At 29.6% G+C, this 21,290-nt stretch overlaps 1 protein-coding gene across 9 annotated transcripts in view; it reads right to left on the reverse strand.

Annotated features, from left to right (window-relative positions):
* LOC145678450 (neuronal acetylcholine receptor subunit alpha-7-like) overlaps positions 1–21,290 on the reverse strand; it is an 829,132-nt gene that overhangs the window by 134,059 nt on the left and 673,783 nt on the right. For all 9 annotated transcript variants that reach the window (XM_081748591.1, XM_081748593.1, XM_081748587.1 and 6 more), the window contains exons 3-4: positions 10,484–10,528; positions 4,963–5,072 (exon numbers count right to left, since the gene is read on the reverse strand). In XM_081748591.1, the coding sequence (XP_081604717.1) occupies positions 4,963–5,072; positions 10,484–10,528 (155 nt within the window). The remainder of the gene's footprint in view (positions 1–4,962; positions 5,073–10,483; positions 10,529–21,290) is intronic.

Consider the following 21,290-nt stretch of genomic DNA (forward strand, 5'->3'; position numbering starts at 1 on the left):
GTTAACGTATTCTTTTACTGTAGAATGTCAACTTCAAGCAAGATTTCTCTTTATGCACATATAATCAGATATTATCTTCAATATATATATTATCTACTATGTTAGTTTCAGTAGCGTAATAATAAGCCGCAAGATAAATATTAATTAGAAGTATGTACTAAGTGTGATATTTATAGAAAGTGAATGCCACAAAATAAGTCTACATTTTATAGCATGTTATGTATTTAATATTTACAAATGTGATATGTAATTAAACGTAACTGGATTAGATAACTTACTATAAAATGTTTAATAGTTCATGGCATGAGGTACCAATGTGATTTTTGACATAAAATTCTCTGCATCTATCGAAGTTTCTAATTTCTCCATAAATTCTCTTATGAAGTAAATTTTTATTTAAAGAAACAGCATGCATACGAATTATGTGATATTTTATAAGTTAGCAAGGAAATACCAACGACAATGGGTTGTCGTTGAAGGAAAATGTTATTATGGTTATTTTGCACGAGTATGGTATATCTCCGGATAAGATTTATGGTTTTTGGATTCCAGAAAATGTTTAGAATGGCAATAGAGCAATTGACTGTTTCAAGTGTCTCAAGAAAAGAAGTTACAGATAAAGACTGTTCTATCCGCAAACCACGAGAAATTTTACAGGAATGCGATCTGTAGAATGCGAACATGACAAAATTTTACTCATAAAACAGAAAAACGTTCATAGTATTAGTAATTTAGGTTATTGTTTTCCCTAGTGTAAAAGAATCTACATATGAAATCTATTTGATGGTCAATACAAACCTTGCTGACATAGACATTTAATTTGATGGGAGAGGTGATGCTTGACCGCTTATGCAATCAGGGACATGATAATTGTCATGAAACACGTTCTTTACAGTTCAAAGGAAAGTTAGAAAAGAACAGGAGCCAAAATTCACGTTAATTTTATAAGCCAGGCAGTGTTATAAGATTAAATATTTTTGTTACAGGCGAGTGATTTTTGTTTCGATTATCTTTGTTTGTTCAGGGTGCAGAAAATAGTGAGAACTTATTAACTAGATATTATTGATAAAGTAGTATGACTTTCATACTTAACCATCTTTCTTGATTGAAGATAGACTTTTCAACAAGATTAATTTCAAACATTATTGCTACGGCAGCGCAGAGATAATATCAGGTCGAATACTAGTCTTTAGGGAGTGCTGATTTAGATTCTCTGTATATAAATTGTGATCAAAATTAAAGACAAGAGCCTCTTCTAAGTCCGAAATACACTAAATTTTCTTTCTTTCTTTATTTATTTATTTATGTAGAAAACTAGTTAATACAAATGAATACTGCGCGGCCAGCAAGAACTGAATCATCGGACATTTTTGTGTTAAACCAAAGAGCAAAAAGACCACTTTGAAAAAACAATTTTTAATTAAAAGTATAGATCTCTTTTAAAAAGTGCATATATTTCAAACGCAAAATTTCTATATACTTTTAATAGAATTTACGGCACATAATTATTAGTGTAAACATGTAATACAAAGACTTTTTTAAAAAAAACTGTTCATTAATTAACATAGATTGTTGCCATTAGTTTATATGAAAATGGAATCTAAATTCAACAGCACTGCAATTTATTGAGTATAATGTATTTATCTTCCGTACAGATTCCTCGTAATCAATATATTGTATATCTGTATATTTGTAAATTTTATAATAGACATTGCTTTCTAAGGAGAAAATTGGTTTAATGATAGCTAAAAGTTATGATAAACGTCCTACTCCCTTCCAATTTAATTAATAAGGAATGTAATACTTTAAGTGCTAAGACTCAGCTTCTATTTAGTTGTCAGTAATGTACTTTTAATGTTACCTTCAAGTAAGCACTTCGTCATGTGTTTATGAGAAACTGAGAATTCACAATTTTACTCATAAAGTATACGTACTTTAAAATGATATTGACACTATGGGTATACTTTAACCAATTCTACAAATATAATATTTAATTAGCAATTCACAAAACAAAATATTATAGTAAAAAGTTATTTTTCTTCTATAATTAGAGCAACATATTGATTTAACAAGGCAGAATGATACAATGCTCATTTAGTGTAAACTTTCAAATATATTCAGGTATAAAATTAAATGCAATTATTTCTATATTTTAATTTACACGTTTCATAATTAACTGCAGAATTGAAAATAGTTAGATAAGCCTCAAAGTTTCTATTAAAAGATAATTCGAAACTATTTATTCCAAAAAGTATCTACGCTTAATAGTTTTCATATATACCGCTATAAAGAATGAACTAGTTTGGCTTACACAACAAAATATTTAGCATTTTGATAAAGAGTAAATTTCAACTTTCTTTACGTTTTACTTAGAAATTGTGTTATAGGTTTTAATATGTAAATCTACAGCTTGTTCTCATATCTTTCAAGTGTTTTTATTGATATTGGCTGAGCCTATAATCAAGTTTCGTGCTTTCTTGATGCTATTTTACGTATGCATGATCACAAATTATGCAAGAAATGTATTTGTTTTTTGAACTTCTGCAAAATAGATTCAAAATACGGAAATGGATCAAATTTAAGAAAACGATTTACAAGTATCATAAGTGACAATAATGTAAGATAAAATCCTTAAAAGTCTCTTCAGTGTCATGCTAGAAAATTACAAAGAGCGAGGCAGAACGTTGAGCACAGTAAGCATTATATACAGGTATATTTCATTTTTGTTTATCTCTTAAAGAAAATTAACTGTCTAATTTATCGACTTAATAAAGATTTAAATTTTAGTTTTACATTACATGAAAGAATTAGTAAGTTAAAATGTTGCAAATAAAATTTATTTTGACTGACACTGAGTTTAGGATCGGCATTTAAGGCTATTCCATTTTCTTTACAACCAAATGATAAAATTTAGATTATCATGAAATCTACTCTCTATGAAAGCTTGGTTCTGACTTTCTAAGTATAATTTAGGTGCATTGTTAACAGAAATTAAAAGGACATAAAATTATATTGTTTAACAAGTAAATAGTCCAAATATATAGAGTAAACTTGTGCATTAAACGTTCTTTATTTGTTGTACATGTACATCTTTCCATTTTTTTAATTTGAAACTTAAAAGAAAATAAACTAAGAACTAGGTTAGCTTCTGTAGTCTGTAATTTTCTAAAATTACATTAATTCCTCACTACTAACAGTAATTCAAATTACTGACAGGTGAAAAGATGTTACATGCAATAGAAATTAATGTATAATGATGATGAAATATTATGAAGCAATAAATAAAGAATAATAGAAGGTAATTATAACAGTATATTATTTTGTAGCAAAATATATTTTAAAAACGAATCTGTCGTAAGAAATTCAAATAATATCTATATTGAACTTTACAGCTGAAGTTTTGAAATGATTTAGTTATTTGCGATGATTAGTAGCTCTCTATGGAGGAGTGATGACATTGCTTGGTCTTATTATAAACCATTTTTCGCCCCCTGTCACGAAGTAATATATTTTGAAATGATAAATTCAAGTCTTATTTTGGGAAGTTTTATAGATACCGTATATTGACATTAATATTATAAACAATTTTTCATTGCTTAGATTAGTTTAACTTATAACTTAAATAATTTTTCTTACAATTTTTTATCTCTATAGGATGCATAGTAGCTACAAATGAATTGAATAACATAAGTTTTAAACGATTTTTATGTATTTCTTATAAATAAAAGTATTGTCTTTATATGATATTGATTGAAATGAATTTCAAAAAAATTATGTACGTGTAAGTCAACGCGTTTTGATTTGAAAAAATAAGCAAGTAGAAAGAATTACTAGTTGCATCACATCGAGAGAACATATTGAAATTAATGATTAAACAACTGAATTATATTGAAAGCAACAAGTTTTATATTAAGTTATTTCTATTTTAGGTAGTTTCATTATATTTAAAGATATATATATATATATTTTTTAATTGTTTAAATTGTGAATATTTAATTAATACTGCATGTCACAGAGAAACATAAGTATATATTATTTAATGAATAAATGAATATAAATCATAACTCGGTGTTCTAATAAATGTGTAATAGAATGTATCATTTTTATATAAAAAGATAAGTGATTTGAGTTGTAAAATTTCAAGCACGTGACATTTATTTACAGCCATTTCTATTATAATCGATTTAGAAACTGTAAACAATATTGATGATCATTGTTGTAATGATGCTGGAATATAATATATAAATCATTTAATAAGAAGTTATAATAAAAATAATATATAGCTACATGCATCGTAAGTTATATAAAATATCTCTTACGAGTGAATTAGCTGGCAACATTTTCGCTTCCTGATTAATAAGTATATCCAAAACGAGTGCGAAAAGTTTGAATTATGTCGCAATTTATGTGGTACGTAGAAACATACGTACATAATGATGAAGGATGAAGTGATAATAACAAGTTGATGTTTCAAAAATTGCATCTTTATTTTCCTTTCTAATTCTTCATATAAACATGAAAAAATTAAAATCATTTTTCAAAAACAAACTTTCATTGAAATTGCTCCGGATTTGCATTTGAGCAGAGAAACTTAATATTCTTTTTAGTTTCTTTATTACATGAATTTTCAAGGAACGCTCGTAGATTTTATATATTACCAATGTAAAGGCCAATCTTTCTCCACTTCAGAAGAATTTCTCAAATCTTCCCCATGAAAAAAAATGCATAATTTATGATTACTCAGAAGCAGAAATATATATATGTAAGCATTGTTGATTTTTAATCATCAAGAGTCCTGATAAGAAAAGAAATGAAGTTCTTCAATTCTATTTCAAGGCGATTTGACAGGGAGTTTAGTTTCTTTTGAATTCCAACTATAAATACATATCTGTTTAACTGACGTCGTTATGATAACAAGTAAATAATTATTTTTCAGGTATATACCTTGAAATTTAACCATACCTGTTATACATAAGGACATCTGGTTTCCAGATACGATGTGGTGGTATTCGTAAGTCTTTCACTCCTCCATACTCAGAAGAATTCCACCGAAGGTTTACGTCGTTCCATTCCTGAGAAAAATTCATAAAGTATAAAACAAAAATGCATCAATCAGTCCCTATATTAGATTGATATAGTGTGAACACTTAACGCTTTTCTTTTGGTGAAATTCTACATGGTGACTGTTGTTTCTTCTGTTTCATTCTCATTGAACTTCAATTGTTCAACAGCTGTTCGATTGGCTTTATATTTAAAAAGCCAAAGTTGTAAGGGGTACCACGAGCAGATATTCGCTATTCAAAATAAAAAGAAAGAAAATTAATGTAAAAATAAATAATATTTCCAATGATCAGATCTTCATTCTTTGAGAGAATTATTTTCAACTAAATTTAGAATGGTTATCGGATGCGAATGATGCTCTAAATTGGATAGGAAGTTTGCTACATTCGTTTAGGAAAGACTAATAATTATTGTTCACGTTTTTATATATATATAGGTATGGATGTGAGTGTATTTTTGGGTGTGATAACGCTGAGAAAGAGTTTTTCCTATCACGCATGGAAATTAAGTTATTACTACGCGAACTGATTCAATAAAATTTTGATAAAACATTCTATAGGCTGTTAGTTGTGTGCTCTGTGATAGTGTTATCACAATAAATTGTAGTAAGCAAAATTCTATTGCATTATTTAATTAACGATTTTTGGAAGTTTAACATAATTAAACAAAAATATAAATTATTAACTTACCTTTGGAAAATTTCAATTCTCAAGAGTTATCTTCTACTTTTTGGCAGTCCATTCAGCAACAAATTTTGGTTCTTGAGATCCATGAATTTCACTTTTCATATAGTAGGATCCCTATATGTTTCAATGCTTGTTTTGTGAATTTATTAAACAGTAAAGGGTACTTTGCAGTTATACTTTGAATGTAATAAGCATTGTGTTGTTTATTAGAATAATTTCAATTAATTAATCCGAGCTTACAACCAAATGAAACTAACAGGCAAATGAAGGGAATAAACTGCAAATATATGCATTTACGTCATGCATGTTTGAAAGATGCTCATAACTAACTTATTTCTGATATTGACACAATATGAATAATAAGAAGTAATCATGCAAAATTTCGAAGCGAAGAAAAGAGACTTATTTCGAAGGTAACAAAAGAAAGCAAGAAATATGAGCAATAATATTTTCATTATTTTTCCACGAACTTCTTGATAAATTCCAGACTTAAGAAAAACTTGGAATGCTCGTGTTAGTAGGTTTTAATTTAAGAATGGTATTTTAAAATATATAGAAAATATGCCTAAAGAAAACACAAGAAAACTAAATAAAAAATGATAAAAAGAAGAAAGAACTGTGAACCTATTCCGAAGTATGTGAAAGCTATGTAATCTCTAACCTTGCTTTTATTTTAAATTCTGATGATGATAAACAGTCTTCATGTAGGTTTTCATACACATATTCATTGCACTATCAACACAAACTAGGAACATGACTAAACAGATAAATCACTACTCTTAATTTAACCTTACTATCAAACCATCCTTTGTAGACACTAAAAAGAAATGCTTGAAAAAATATCAACTATTTATTGCATATAATATATAGTTAACATGTGCAACAAAATTGCCTAACACTTTTTAATTTCAAACAAGCATATCGAAAGTAAATGATATGATAAATGAAGGAGACAATAACCAGAATATTAAAAAGTACTTAATAATGTTTAATAACATCTATTGATATGTATCTAAGTAGTGTAAATCAATGCTACAAATCTACTTGTATTTCTGATGCTAATATTATGTTAAATACCTCCACAGGAAATACAAATATAAAAGCATGAAAACTAGTATTACATTACTGATAGTGTATTTTTTGTACAATTGTTGAAGTTAAAATGAACAATATAACAAAATACTTGAAAGTATACCTATTTCTACGCTGCTAAAACGAGAAGCATTCATTATAAGTAAGTAGACATTTATTTTGATAATAAATCTTTCAAATTTCACCATCTTTTTATCTTATTGCCAAAGTTGTAAAATGTTTTGTTAATGTAACCTACATAGAAACCAGATAAGCACAACATAACAACTAAATTTCAACATATATTTAAAACCATGCACACATATGAATACTGAAACTAAAGTAATAACTGGAAAACACAAACCACACAAACATGCTTAATTTGAAATTGATCTACATGCACAATCAAGATCTATAGTTTGATCAAGGAGATCATATATTTAAGTCATAATTAAACATGCACACGATTTTTTATTTAGCAAATGTTATATTTTCTTTTATGGTACACAGTAAATTTCTATGCATAACCGTTTTTATCGATGTATTATTTAATTGTTATGATATTACAAATATCATCATGAATATGTTTTTAAGCTTTAAGGATTACTTGATATTTTACAGTTAAGGTTTTGCTTTAAAAGCCTTGTATAGTTTGTAGGGAAATTCATGTTATTCAACTGTACTAATGTTCCATGTAGTTCACGTGTTACTGCAGTAATACCTAATAAATTTCTTATAAATCACTTCAAAGTAGATGTAACTACTAACCCAAATATTCTAACAATCCATTTTTCTCTTATGATGACAAGAAGCAGAACTATAAATGAAAATCGCTAAAACTTAACAACAATATAGTTATATGTTAAAGGATAAGTTTATTTTCTGCCAAATTATTATTTAGTTGATTATTTGAATAAAATAATTTTCTTGTTCTTTCCATAAGAGCAATACACTACCATGATCATCCATCTTTATCAAAAGAAACTGTATACTGTTATATTGTTATGTATTCACATTTACACGTATAATTGTGAAATTAATCTCTGTTTTAGAACAGAAATTTGGTATCAGGTTTAATTGACATTCTACTATATTTATACTCATTTTACACTTTGTGAAAAAATAAAACAAGAAATAACTTATTAATGTCTTGAAGTGAAATTTTACTTCTATTCGTTTAATTTGACAGCTAATTTATTTCAAATTTAATAATAAACTTTCTTAATATAAATTGAACTTTATTTAGAATTAGCTCAGGTTAAGCTCTTTTACTTCTTTCATTATTTATTTGACAACAAAATAATCCAGACTTCTAACTTTGTAATTATTTTTTTGTTTTAGAATTCTATATGTATCGTACTATCATACGAATATATATGGTGTCTGACATCACATTTTTTGAAGAGCTTATGAGTAATTTCCTACTTTTGTATCGAAAGTAATACCATCTAATTTGTAATTGGGATCACAATTCACTTGATATTCCTGTTGTAGTATACAAACAATCGAAGTAACATTGTAAGACGTTCGAATCAGAGTTTAAGTTTTGTGTTGATATTCTTACACGTTAAGAATTCTTAGATGGAGTAAATTCTTAACAATCTTAGGCCAAAGATGAGACCTATATTTACTAATTTCAATCATTCTGTCCAGGGTGCGAAATCATAACAATCGAAGTTAGGGGAAGGCAGTAGGAAGACAGGAGTTAAAAGGCACTCATCACACTGAAATGTTTCGACATAAAATTAATATATTTGAAAATTCATAATTATTATGTAAGACCACAAATACTGCTAACCACAATTTCAACCATTAGTTACATATTAAAGGCTAAACAAGCACTCAATAGGAAAAGAGGACTGCTAACATCAAAACTGTGTCGTTGGACGTTCGAAAACGATTTATTAAGACTCTGGTATGGAGTGAGTACGTATCAGAGATGTGGACATTGAGAAAAGCTGAAATGTATAAACTGGAAGCACTTGAAATGTGGTCTTGGCACAGAATTCTCCGCATATCATGGACTGAAAAGAAAAGGAATAAAGACGTAGTAAAGGAAGCTAATGAAAGACAGAAGATAATAGGGAAAGAAAAAACAACACGCTTGGCCATCTTATTCTATACTCCGATTGGATCACCGTAATGATAGAGGGAAAGGCAGAAGGAAACCCATGGAAAGGAAGACCAAGGGTAAAATATCTAGATGCAGTTACGAAGAATAGACGTTATCAAAGTATAAAACAGTTCTTGCAAGGGAAAGAATAGTTTTAAAATTTTCATGTTGCTCACCAACCTATGGTTGAGACGAGAAAGAAGGAATTACATATGAAATACATGTCAATTATATACGAATTTCTGCAATTAATTGTCAAACTTTTGATAATAATTTCATTTTGTCAGTTACCAGTAAGTTATTAGTTAGGGTATTTCTCAAAAATATTAATTAGGGAGGAATTCTCTCAACCCTTCATCCCCAACTATGATCTTGCACATTGAGTCCGCCTGAAAATGATGAATGTGCTTTAAGTTGAATGTTTTCCTAACGTATATTTCATCGATAACCTCCAGAAATGCTAAGCTAATCGTGGTATAAAGAATTGCTAAACGCAGTGGATAGTGTGCAGAATTAAGAGAATTTTGTGAAAAATATATGGAAAGTTAAGAGAAGTGTGTAGTGCAGTAATGACATAATATCCAGTGCCTAGAACAGTGTATAAAGCATTACTTTCATGGCAAGCCTTGGATTAAATTTATACTTTGATTTAAAATCTTAATTAGCTTCTGATCTAATTTACTCAATTTGTATTAAGTGTTTTATTTCCATTTTGTTCCTGCTTTCTTTAAAATTCCTGCTAAGTGAAAATATTCTAATTCATAGAAGATTGGTTAATTTTATTTCAAATTTTGAAATATTACTTACGAGCTTAAATTGTAGATGTAATCTTATTATTATTAAAGGTATAATAAGTAGACATATGCAGATTATTACTTCATAATATTAATTTTGTAAAGATAAAGTCTTATTATCGAGAAGTATTTTTAAGTACATGAAAGCTAATATTATCTCAACACCTGAAACTTTTAAGGAATGGAGCTATTTTTTCTGATATCTCTTGGTGTGAACTCAATAATGCATGCGTTTACTAAAAAGGATGAAAGTTTTAACTACATTTCTAATACAAATGTCGATATACAATCAAAAGTTAGTTTTCATATATATGAAAGAAAGAGTACCCAAATATGGTCAGTGTAGTTCTAATTTCGTGTCAACAATATATTCAAATAGAAAAAAATATAACACAAAAGTATGTAAAAATAATAAAACAATGCATTGGGGTTGAAGTGAAGATTTATATTGCAGAAATGAGCTAAAAGTGTGTACGAAAACTATAAATGTGTGATCATGCACGCTTAAACATGATGTTAATAAGCAATTACTCGAACACGAACAAGAGATGAAAGTTTTAAATATTTAGTATTAGAAAAATAAATTAGTAAGGATAAATCAAGCTGTTTAAGTGGTAATATTTTGATACATTTTTTTGGTTGTTTAATATCGTATTTTAATTTTATTGAATTTAGTAATTCTATGTATTATACAGTAATTAATTCCAACTTGGTTTATCCTTCTTATGAGTTTACGTTATGTGTTTATTTTCACTTACCAGTTTTAACCAAATGTTTGTTATAAGAAGTTGATTCTTCTCATCCTATATTCCATGCAACGAGAAGAAAATGTCTTTATATTAGTTTTTTTCTGAAGAACGAACACAAAACATATAACACGTGAAATTTAGGGATCATTCTTACCATCTCTTTGTTAGCAAATTTATATATATATATATATAATCTCCATTTAAAAGCTCATTTTTATCACGTTGATCCCTTCATTCCAAAACATCTATATAGAGTAAACACCAAGGATTTATATCAATTCTCGATGGTATAATATGTCCCCAAACATGATTAATTTCTTGTTTCTTTAAATATGTAGAGAAATTACGTCCTATGATGAATTTGTTGTATAATTTGTAATTATATTTTAGAAAAAGGCATGTTGGGAAATGACTTTTCAACATTCTGCACAGAATTTACATTTTAATGTTTGAGAACATATTATATTCTTTCTCCCTTTGACATCGAAAATCTGTAACTTACCAAATTTAACCAAGCATTCGTAGTAAGTATTTGGTTCTTTTCGTCCTGTAGGGGAAACCAATTTAATCGTTGTAATTTCATATTTCCTTAGTTTAATTTTCTATATATTGTACAAATCATAAGGGAAAATAGAATAATCTTAAGTAATGTTGTAGATTAGAAAAAGTATTGCGACTATTACTGTAAATAGTAAGATAAAGAGAAGATCTACAAATCCTAAATGTGGAACATCTTTATTATCTGAAGTAACTATAATATTATATAAAGTTATATACGTATTGTGTAGTATATTATTTAAGAATAGATCTGGAAAATTTAAATATTATATTAATAAATCTACTGAACTTATGCAAGCAAAAATTATTTTAAAAACTAATACAGGTAAATAACAAATGATAAATGATATTTGTTATTCGTAAAACATTTTCTTCTAAATTTGTTTTATTTTCATCTGGTTTGAAGTTCCTTATTATTTAAAGTTTTATTACCTTATTGGCTACCTATCCTAGTTTGTAAAATTAGTTTTACTTGTAATATATTTGCTTGATTTTGTAAATATTATTTGAGATTTTGAGAAATTCTCTTAAATAATATACTACTGAAGATGTTTGTAGGTAGATAGAACAAAATGTGGTGAATTACATTTTTACATTGAGGATTATTCGGTTCATGTCTCGATTCTCTGTATATCATACAATAACTTATGGTGTTTTTTTTTTTTTTTTTAAACTAAACATTTCTTCATTTTGCCTCTGTTTCATTTAGTAAAAGTATTTATCCAACACATACCAGAACTGTATATTCCGGAGCCTAACCGAACAGGAGTAGAAGTTGCTACAAAGAAATTATAGAAACACAAATCTTCAGGTGGAGATGAAATTCCGACTGTTTAGCTGGAGAGGAAAAACTGTGGGACACGATATAAAAACTCTTCTCTTTGTCTGGAGCAAAGATGAATTGCTACAAGAGTGAAAAGAATCAATCATTGTTCCAATTCACAAGAAAGGCGACAAAACTGGTTGTGACAATTATCGAAGTATTTATTTTTTGTCAACATTCCATAAAATCCTCTCAAACATTCTATTAACAAGATTGATCTTATACACAGATGAAATTATTGGAGATTATCAATGTGGATTTAGGCGAAATCAATCAACAATAGACCAGATATTTACTATTCAACAAATAACCGGGAAGAAATGGAGATATAATACATCGGTAAATTAGTTATTTATAGATTTTAGAAAGGTCTACTATTTGGTTAGGAGGAAACAAAATATGTACAACATTCTTACAGAATTTGGAGTATCGAAAATTCTAGTTAGATCGATTAAGATGTGTTTAAATTAATCCCAAAATAAAATCCGAGTCTAGAGCTAAATGGTATTCACCAGGTTTTAGTTCTGATGATGTAAATATAATAGGAGATGATAGAAGAACAATAGAAGAAATGAAGATGTTTTATTATTATCTTTCGCAAGGACATTGTGTTGGAAGTAAATGAAAAGAAAACTAAATACGTGGAAGTTCTCCGGGATCGTAATATTGCAATTTATGGTGCATCAAAATATCAAATAATACTTTCGACAAAGTAGATACTTTCAAATATCTAGGATCAATGTTAGCAGATCAGAACCATATCCGCGAAGAAATTAAATGTCGTTTAAAGGCAGGAAATTAGTGTTATTATTCAGTTCAAAACCTTTAGTCGTGAATTATGTCGAGGAGTCTGAAACTTTAAATATGTAATACGTTAATCATGCCTGTTTTGCTGTGTGGTTGTGAAACATGATCGCTTACTCTTAGAGAAGAACGCAAACCGAAAATGTTTGAGAATTAAATTCTAAGATTAACATTTGGACTCAAGAAGAACGGAAATAGGGAATGACGGAAAATTCAAAAATGAGGAACTGCTTAATTTATACGACTTAGGAACCTCAGATCTAGGAGCCTCATGTGAACAGGCCATGCAGCAAGAATGGAAGAAAGTAAGAACGATTTCAAAGTTTTGAATGGAAATCCAATCGGAAAACGGCCATTAGAAAGTCTTAGAAAGTCGTAGACGCAGATGGGAGGACAATATCAAGATGGATCGCTCAGATATAGGAATACAAAATAGAAACTGAAGAACAGAAGTCAATGGAGAGCTTTTGTGAACGTGGTATTGAACCTCCTTGTTCCATAGTCGTAGAGTTACTTAGTTATTCGTCCAACTCTTCTTTTAAAATCAAAGTAGACCAACACATTGTTTCCCCGTAGAATTTTTATATTGATATATGTATGTTTGTAGAAGTAAATATTTACGTTATTTGATTCAGAAATCATATTTTTAATTGAATTCACTTCGTTATATATTAACTTCTAATTCTTTTTAAAAGTTACCAAGAGCGTAGGGATAAAGTATAGTAGTTCTTTAAAAGAGTAAATGGAACAATGATGGAGGAAAATGTACGAGTCAATGACAATATCGCTGTAAAAGATTGTAAATTTCAAAAGGTATCTCTTGAATTATCATGCATCATTGAGAAAACATTATAGTGTGGATGGTAATGTGTTAAATGTTTTACGTGCCAAAAAGTTAGGATTACGCAGTTTAAGTATGAAAAAAAAATATCATTTAAAAGGAAAAGTCTTGTCAAGCTTTTAGCTAAATATACGAACACACATGAAGATTATTTATTAATCTGCAATAGTGCTAGCATTAAGAATTATAAATATATTCTAATAGACGTTTGCATGTCGATAAGGCACAAGGTATACACCACTATTAGAGAAAGCATTATCGTAAGGCAGTGTCCAGAAAAAAAATAAAGATTTTGTTAGAAAAATTATCTCAGAAGGTGAGAACTAGTTGAAAATAACTTACCCAACATCCATTGTAAACATAAGAATTTAAGGGAGTAGTAGACCCTGTCCGTCTTTCTTTCCTAGATACAATCCTAGAAATTATGTATTGTTTTTGTGCAATTTTTTTTGCAAATAAAAGATACTTGTATGCAATCAAAAGGAACAATACTTGTAAATATTCTAGATGTGATTACAGCACAAATACTTTTTGAACAGTGACATCGACATTCAGTTATCTACGAGTTCACCACAATATTTCTTGAATTACTAATATCTGCTGAATGCAATTTATGACAGGAGGTGTGGGAACTATTTAAGAGTACAACACAAACAGTCCTCTAATTACGTAAATTCATACTCATGTTACAAATTTCCGAATTTATGAACTTTACTTATACATCTGACGTAAGTTTTATTTTGAAAGCCATCAAGTGAGCGAGAAATGAACTAATTAGACAATTGTTGAATTGATGTTAATTAGTTTCTTTCCCATCAATGTTGTAAGAATATAAGGTTCTGTGCCCTATTTATAAAGTATACTATGTAATTGAATTTTTGTATTGCAGTGTTATTAAAGTATTTTCTATAGTTTTCATACGTGTTTGCAACAAATCTTTGGTTATGCTAAAAATTCAACTTACAAAAATTTCAACTTACGCAACGAGCTCTGGAAAAGTCTATTTACGTAAATCGAGGACTATCTGTATTATGCTCTCTTCTGTAGCCGAATCATAGTATCCTCGCCTTTCGTAGTGTTCCTTAGGATTTTCCTACAGATATATAAGGTAATAAGAAAGCCTAATATTCTTCATGGGAGAAAATTAACTTGAAAATACACCGTAGGTTTAGCAGTATTATTAAACTAAGTTAAGATATTAAAACTAATTGTTCATTGTAAAATAACTCTATCACTAAGGAACGGCTTCTAGTGTTAATACATGGTACAGTTTTTCGACCAATATTTCAGATGAAATTGGTCAAGCATAATTATGTGTTTCAAAGTTATTTAGATCATGATGACTATAACCTTTTAAAGTTCTTCATTCTGCCTCAAATAATATTAACGAAATCAATGCCAATATATAATTATCACTTTTGTCGCCCTGGGCCATTAAAAATGCCACCCCTCACTGTCAAAAAATACCTATGTAGACAGTTTGGGATAGTAAAGTGAACAATTAAACTGAAAGTGGTAGACGAACGTAAAAATCCCGTGCCACGTCCATATGCAAATACTTAATAAATTTATGAAGTAGAGTATGAAAAAAAGACTGGTTCTAGAAATTTGCCACCCCAGGCCATGACCCATGCACTGAATATATGGAAGAATTTTCGAGCCACTATCCCATAAGAACACGATCGATCAGTATTATATTGCTCTAAAGCATCTATAGGTTCTTTATTATTATTATTCAAATAGTCTGGGAGAAATGAACTTTAAAAAAAGAAAAAAGAAGAGAAGGACACAATCTCATTCATCCTAATAATCAGCACGTGAGGTTCAGGTTGGTTGAAATTCAGGGTTAAAATTCTTAATGAAGAGGGAAGTTAAAACCATAGTAGACTATCGTTCATTAAGAAGAACAGTGATACGTGGTGTCCCTGATATACACGATATTTTGTTAATATTTTACACACTAATGAAGATATCGTAGCGAAATTTCAACTAGTCTTATTTTAGTGTTGAGATGGAAACGGAAGCGGCGTTGGTGTTATAACGTCAGCATTAACGTATCAGAAAAAGAAAAAAAAAAGAAATTTTTAGTTAAACTTCTTACAGTTAAGTCTTTCAAATTAAAGGAGACGTATGATTCATCGAACCCAGGCCGCGTGTACCAAAGGCAAATACACTAGCTACTAAACCAGCGGAGAGAGTTCAACCTGGACAGATGAAAGTAAAACGCCAGTATATCGGTCTTCTCAACGCATTCTTCAGACACACACAGCCATCCCTATACCTGTTCATATAAACTCTCATTCCCTTGCGAATTAATTGAGCGATGAGAAATTATTCACTGGATGTTTTCGGGAAATGGATTGATATTATCCAAGCGGTTCAGATAATTTCTGGTGGCATACAGAAAAGAACTTTCCAAAATATGATAAGTTGTGTTCACTTGTACTGAATATCGATAAATATATTAAGGAGTCATAGCTTTTCTAATATTCTTAGTCTACCCTAAGTTAACTTTCGTTAAGATACTTTTTTACCATTTAAATTATTAATGAAACTACGGACAAAGAAATCGGCGATGGAAGGGGATGAAAGTGGCATTATTGGCATTTACATTGTCAGACGGAAGTATTGGCGCTAGTGTATCGTGACTTCTCATCGCGTCTATTTGAGATCACACAATCATGCCTAGCGCTCAGTCAATTTTAAATGTTGTGCCTCGGCACATATGTGTGCCGCGATGGAACCATTGGTATGTCACGAGAAAGTTAGGACATTACGAAATATAATGGACACGGGCACTTTATTAAAAAGTTTAGTTTGTATCTTTCAAAACGGTAACAATTACGATTTTTTGTCTTTGATAACAGACACTTTGCAGTTCTGTAAATACAAGGTGATTTGCATTAGTAGTATATATATATATATATAAAAGTTAAATTTTTACAAGTGTGCAGTAGGATTTTAAACTACATAGTTAGTGTGCTAAAAGCTGAAAATACTGAAAATCACTGTTATAGTTACTTATATAAAGCATTTGAAATCATTGTGAAATAATTTGGCGAAGGAAAATTGTTCATTGGAGGGATAAATGAACACTTTCTCCGTGACAATTGTGCTTTATGTGATATATGGAAGAGATTAAATATAATTACACATTTAATTAAATAAACTTATGTTTTGGTGTCCCATCCCATTTTTATTTTATTTTACTTTAACTTCTGTTCCAAACGTACTGACTGCGATCATCGTTATATTTTTACTAATTGAGGAATTGTTTTACAGTTACTGAAATATAGTTTAGTTGTTACAATTTTACATTTCAAATTTTAATCAATTATTGTTATAATTCACGATTTCATTCAAATTTCTAATATGACCGTTTTCTTAACTATTATTATTATTATTCTCTTCTTTTTCGTTATTATTGTAATAAAACATTCCAAATTTCACTTAATTTAAAACCTTTCTTTGTGTTCAATGTGCTATCACATAATTTTTATTTGCATTGCTTTCCTTAACTTTTTGTATCCATGGGTGGATCTGCATATAACGGACGTATCATTTTCAATCAAAATTTTAGTGTGTTCTACTAGTGCGTGCTGAATCCTATGTGAATGTGGTTTAATATATACAATAAAATCCAGATGTGAGGAGCACACAAGATATATACGATTAAATTAACCAGGGAAGTCAGCATTAGCGCAACATGCACTAAAAGAACAACATAAAATTAAACCTTCATGGATAAAAAAGATTATTAATTGAAGCATGGAAATAAAATATACAAGAGAGTACATTGAACACAGGAGAAAGTTTGAAATAAAATAAAATTTGGAATGTTTTTTTACAGTAATAATAAATAAAAGAAGACGATAATAGTAATAATAATGTCGAATGAAACCATGAATTTTAATAATATTTGATTAAAATTTGAAATGTAAAATTCCAACAATTAAATTATCTAATATGAATAAAATAAAAGTTTGTGTGTTTGTCTGTCTGTCTGTCTGTGTGCGGCCCGAGGACCAGACGAGTGGACCAAGAGTTACCAAGTTTTGATCAGGGGTACCTTGGCTCAGGCCCCAGATCAAGACGAAGCCCATTTTTCAAATTTCGAACCAGAGGGGGTTCAGGGGGAGGCGTTTACCAGAACCGGCTTGGGAACCAGACAAATTGATCGAGAGTTACCTAATGTTAGTCACGAATACCTTGGTCCAGGCTCCAGACCAGAGTTAAACGTTTTTGTCAAAATTCGAACCAGGGAGTCTCAGGGGGCGTTTACCGGGACATGTAAAAGTAATAGAAAATGACCGATATCAATGTCGAATTTATAGTTTTCGCGGTCGCCGAAATCAATGGTGAAACTCCGATCGCATTAACTTCCAAATTCCGGGTGGTGGGTTGAGATACCGAGACATATAAAAGTAATCCAAAATGACCGTTATTAGTGTCAAATCCATAGTTTTAGCGGTCGCTGAAATCAATGGTGACAAGAATCAAAGAAAAATTGAGTAAATATTATTTATACTTTATGTTTTTAACAAACACCGAAAAAAAAAGAAAAACGAAAAGGAAAAAAGAGATAAAGATTCGAGTGAGTGTACAAAAACATCTGTAAGATATGATCAAATCTTGTATTTCATCATAAATACAGACATAGGATATTTACCTAGGTAGGTCTTACATTAAATTGCATGAAACTCTTTCTATATACTATGCCTTACAGCTACTGCACAAAGCGATTCGCTTGAGATGTTAGTCAATAAAATCAAAATGAACTACAAATTTGTAAACGGAGTCACCATCTGTTGGGAAAACAGCAAACTAGGTGTACCCAGGCTCTGCAAACAATGTTAAAACACACTGTCCAGAGTCCAGACATTCAAACACATACACACTTATATATATACTTTCATCTCGGGGATATAGTAAACAAATAAACAGACAAATATGTTTTTAAGAGATCACTTTTATTGAATTTTGGAGTGGCTTTTAGCCGGTTAGCTTTAAAATTACTCCAGGCTTTGAAGTACCGTAAAAAGTAAAACCTGAGCATGCGACTTGAATCATTTTTAACGCAATTGATTGCTTAGAAGTTTTAGCAAAAGAACAAAATAATCAGATTACTTTTACATTTTTTACTAAATTTACAAATAATAATAATAATAATAATAATAATAATAATAATAATAATAATAATAATAATAATAATAATAATAATAATAATAAATACTCTCACATGGTACTAAACTCCTCTTGGAATTAAAATTACTTGAAAGTAATGTGTTTCGTCAGTGATAATTTAAAGTTACTGCAACAGATATAGGTAATTTAAAAATCATATGTTTACAGTACCCATATGCACCCTACTGAAATTTTCCTAAACAATTCGAAGACAGAAATGTTAAATAGTACACAGTCTGACAATTAAATAATGACACTGATTCTATTGCAGAAAAAAAAAAACATTAGCAACCTATGATTGTGTCAACAAAACATGTGACTTTCATTTACAAACTGACAACTTTTCATAGCTTCATGCTAAACATAAAGAGAACTATGACGTTGTATTGAGTCAGTAGTGAAGATTGTGATCGCGTTAGTGCCATGGAGCACCTGCAAACACTAAATTTTATTTAAAATTGAGCAAAAGTGCCCCTGAGACCGTAGAATGGATACACTTAGTGTATGGTGAGACTTGTTTATCTCGTGCATAGATGGAATGAGGTTTTAGAAGTGGTGTGGAGACCAATCTCAGAACATAGAGATCTCATCACAAAAGTGAGAGAATGTGTTGCAAATGATCGTTGTGTGACTGTAAAACTGTTGTCAGATAAGTTCAGTGTAAGCCATAAAAACAATTCATCACATCTTAGTACAAGATTTAGAAAAGAAAAAGGTTATATGTCGGATTGTGCTGCATTCATTGTCTGACGATTTTGCAAGGGAGATCTTCAAAACTTCTCATTGGAGTAGAAGTGTCGTGAATTTCATTGTCATAGAGCACGAAACGTGATGTTTTCACTATGATCTACCAATTAAATGCCGAAGTATTGACAGTGAATGGATGTCGCCAACATCACCAGAAGGAAAAAGAAAGGATCGCATACAAAAGTCGAAAATACAAAAAAATGTTGTGTTTTTACGACAGTAAAAGAATTATTCATACGAATATTTCTTTCTGAGGGACAACCTGTTACTGCAAATTTATGTGAGTGTTTTAGAATATCTATGGGAAAAGATTCGACAGTGAATGCTTGAGTAAGAGTAATCAACGCCAGAAAGTTGGTTTCTGTTTCACGACAGTAAGCTCGCTAAACAACTGGTTACAATGTACACATTTGAACCTGAATCTTTTACTAAAATTATAGATAATAGTATATCTATAAACCTTGAAGTTTCTTACTTCATTAAATATCTACTTGCATTAAGTATCATTTAGTCCCATTCCCATTCCTGTTGGATGTCTTTCACCCTGCTTCTCTAAACTTTTTAGACTATTTGAATTATTTTATTCAAAAACTACAATCTACAGATTATTTTATAAATAATAGTTATTAATTCACTTTAATGTTTCAGTCAATTGGAAGTCATATATGTTGTATGAGATGTAAATAATTCAGTATCAGTTTGAACCCAAGAAAGAAGAATGTATTTTCTTTGACAAAACAGTAATAAAACTTGGATCACATGATCACTTATCAAGTGTCCAAACCTTTCTATGAGTCTAGAAAATTTGACCTTTTAGAGTTTGACAAATTTATAACTAATCATCAGTAAAGTCTCTTCCTAGGTTGAATTATGTCCTTAGTGCTTCTTTTCTTGTGATATCAGAAGTTCCCAACTTCTAAGTGTTTGACGAAAGTTACAAAATATTTCACTTATCTTGTATTACTTGGAAAGTTAAAACTATGATGTGAAAAGTTACAAAACATTTTCACTTAGTTTCCATTATTGAAAGGAAACTCATAATCTGATTCTTGAGGCAACCATAGACTCTATCTCTTGCCAGCAGGGGCTATTAACGTGGCTTTGTAACCCAGCTCTTGTAGGCGATATAGTGTGGTGAGGAAGGGCCTGTACTATGAGCGTTGACATTGTATGGTGGTCTATCACCTGCCAACTGCGCAGGTTTGAAGCGCCGGTTATGATTCAGAGCCTAGGTTAATAGTAGATTTTGCCTTAATAAAAGTAGTTCTACTAATATCTTTATTTTTATGAAAACATAATTAATTTGTAAATACAAATATAAATATTTCTAATGTTAAGGAAATCATTATTTGCTTCAAATGTTACACAAATAATCTAGATTTAAAAGAAAAAAAGAAAAAAACATAATGTACACAAATAAACTAAAACTGAATCATCTTTATTGTAACTATTAGTGTTACTATTACAGATCTAGTTTTACTAAAAAAAAAAAATTATATAGATATCATGCTTATATATAAATATATATTTGACTACAAAAGTTTAATTTTGAGTTAATAATAACGTAATCAAGCTTGAATAATTAGTGTGCATTTGTTTAATTTCATTCTAAAATATACCTCAATGATATTTTGAAGTTATTAATTCAAAAACTGTTTTATGGGCATACTTTAAAAAAAAAAGCTCAAGTAAACAGGAAGTAAGAAATGTTATTTTTCATAAAAGGTGTGTGTGTGTGTGTGCGTGTGTAGGTGTGTGTGTGTGTGTGTGTGAGTGTGTGTGTGAGAGAGAGGGAGAGCACTACTAAAAAAGAAACAAGCTTGCTTCTTCATTCTAGACATTCCAGGGAGAGAAAAAAG

The sequence above is a fragment of the Thermobia domestica genome, chromosome 2, assembly GCF_964235325.1.
Source record: "Thermobia domestica chromosome 2, izTheDome1.hap1.1, whole genome shotgun sequence".
NCBI lineage: Eukaryota > Metazoa > Arthropoda > Insecta > Zygentoma > Lepismatidae > Thermobia > Thermobia domestica.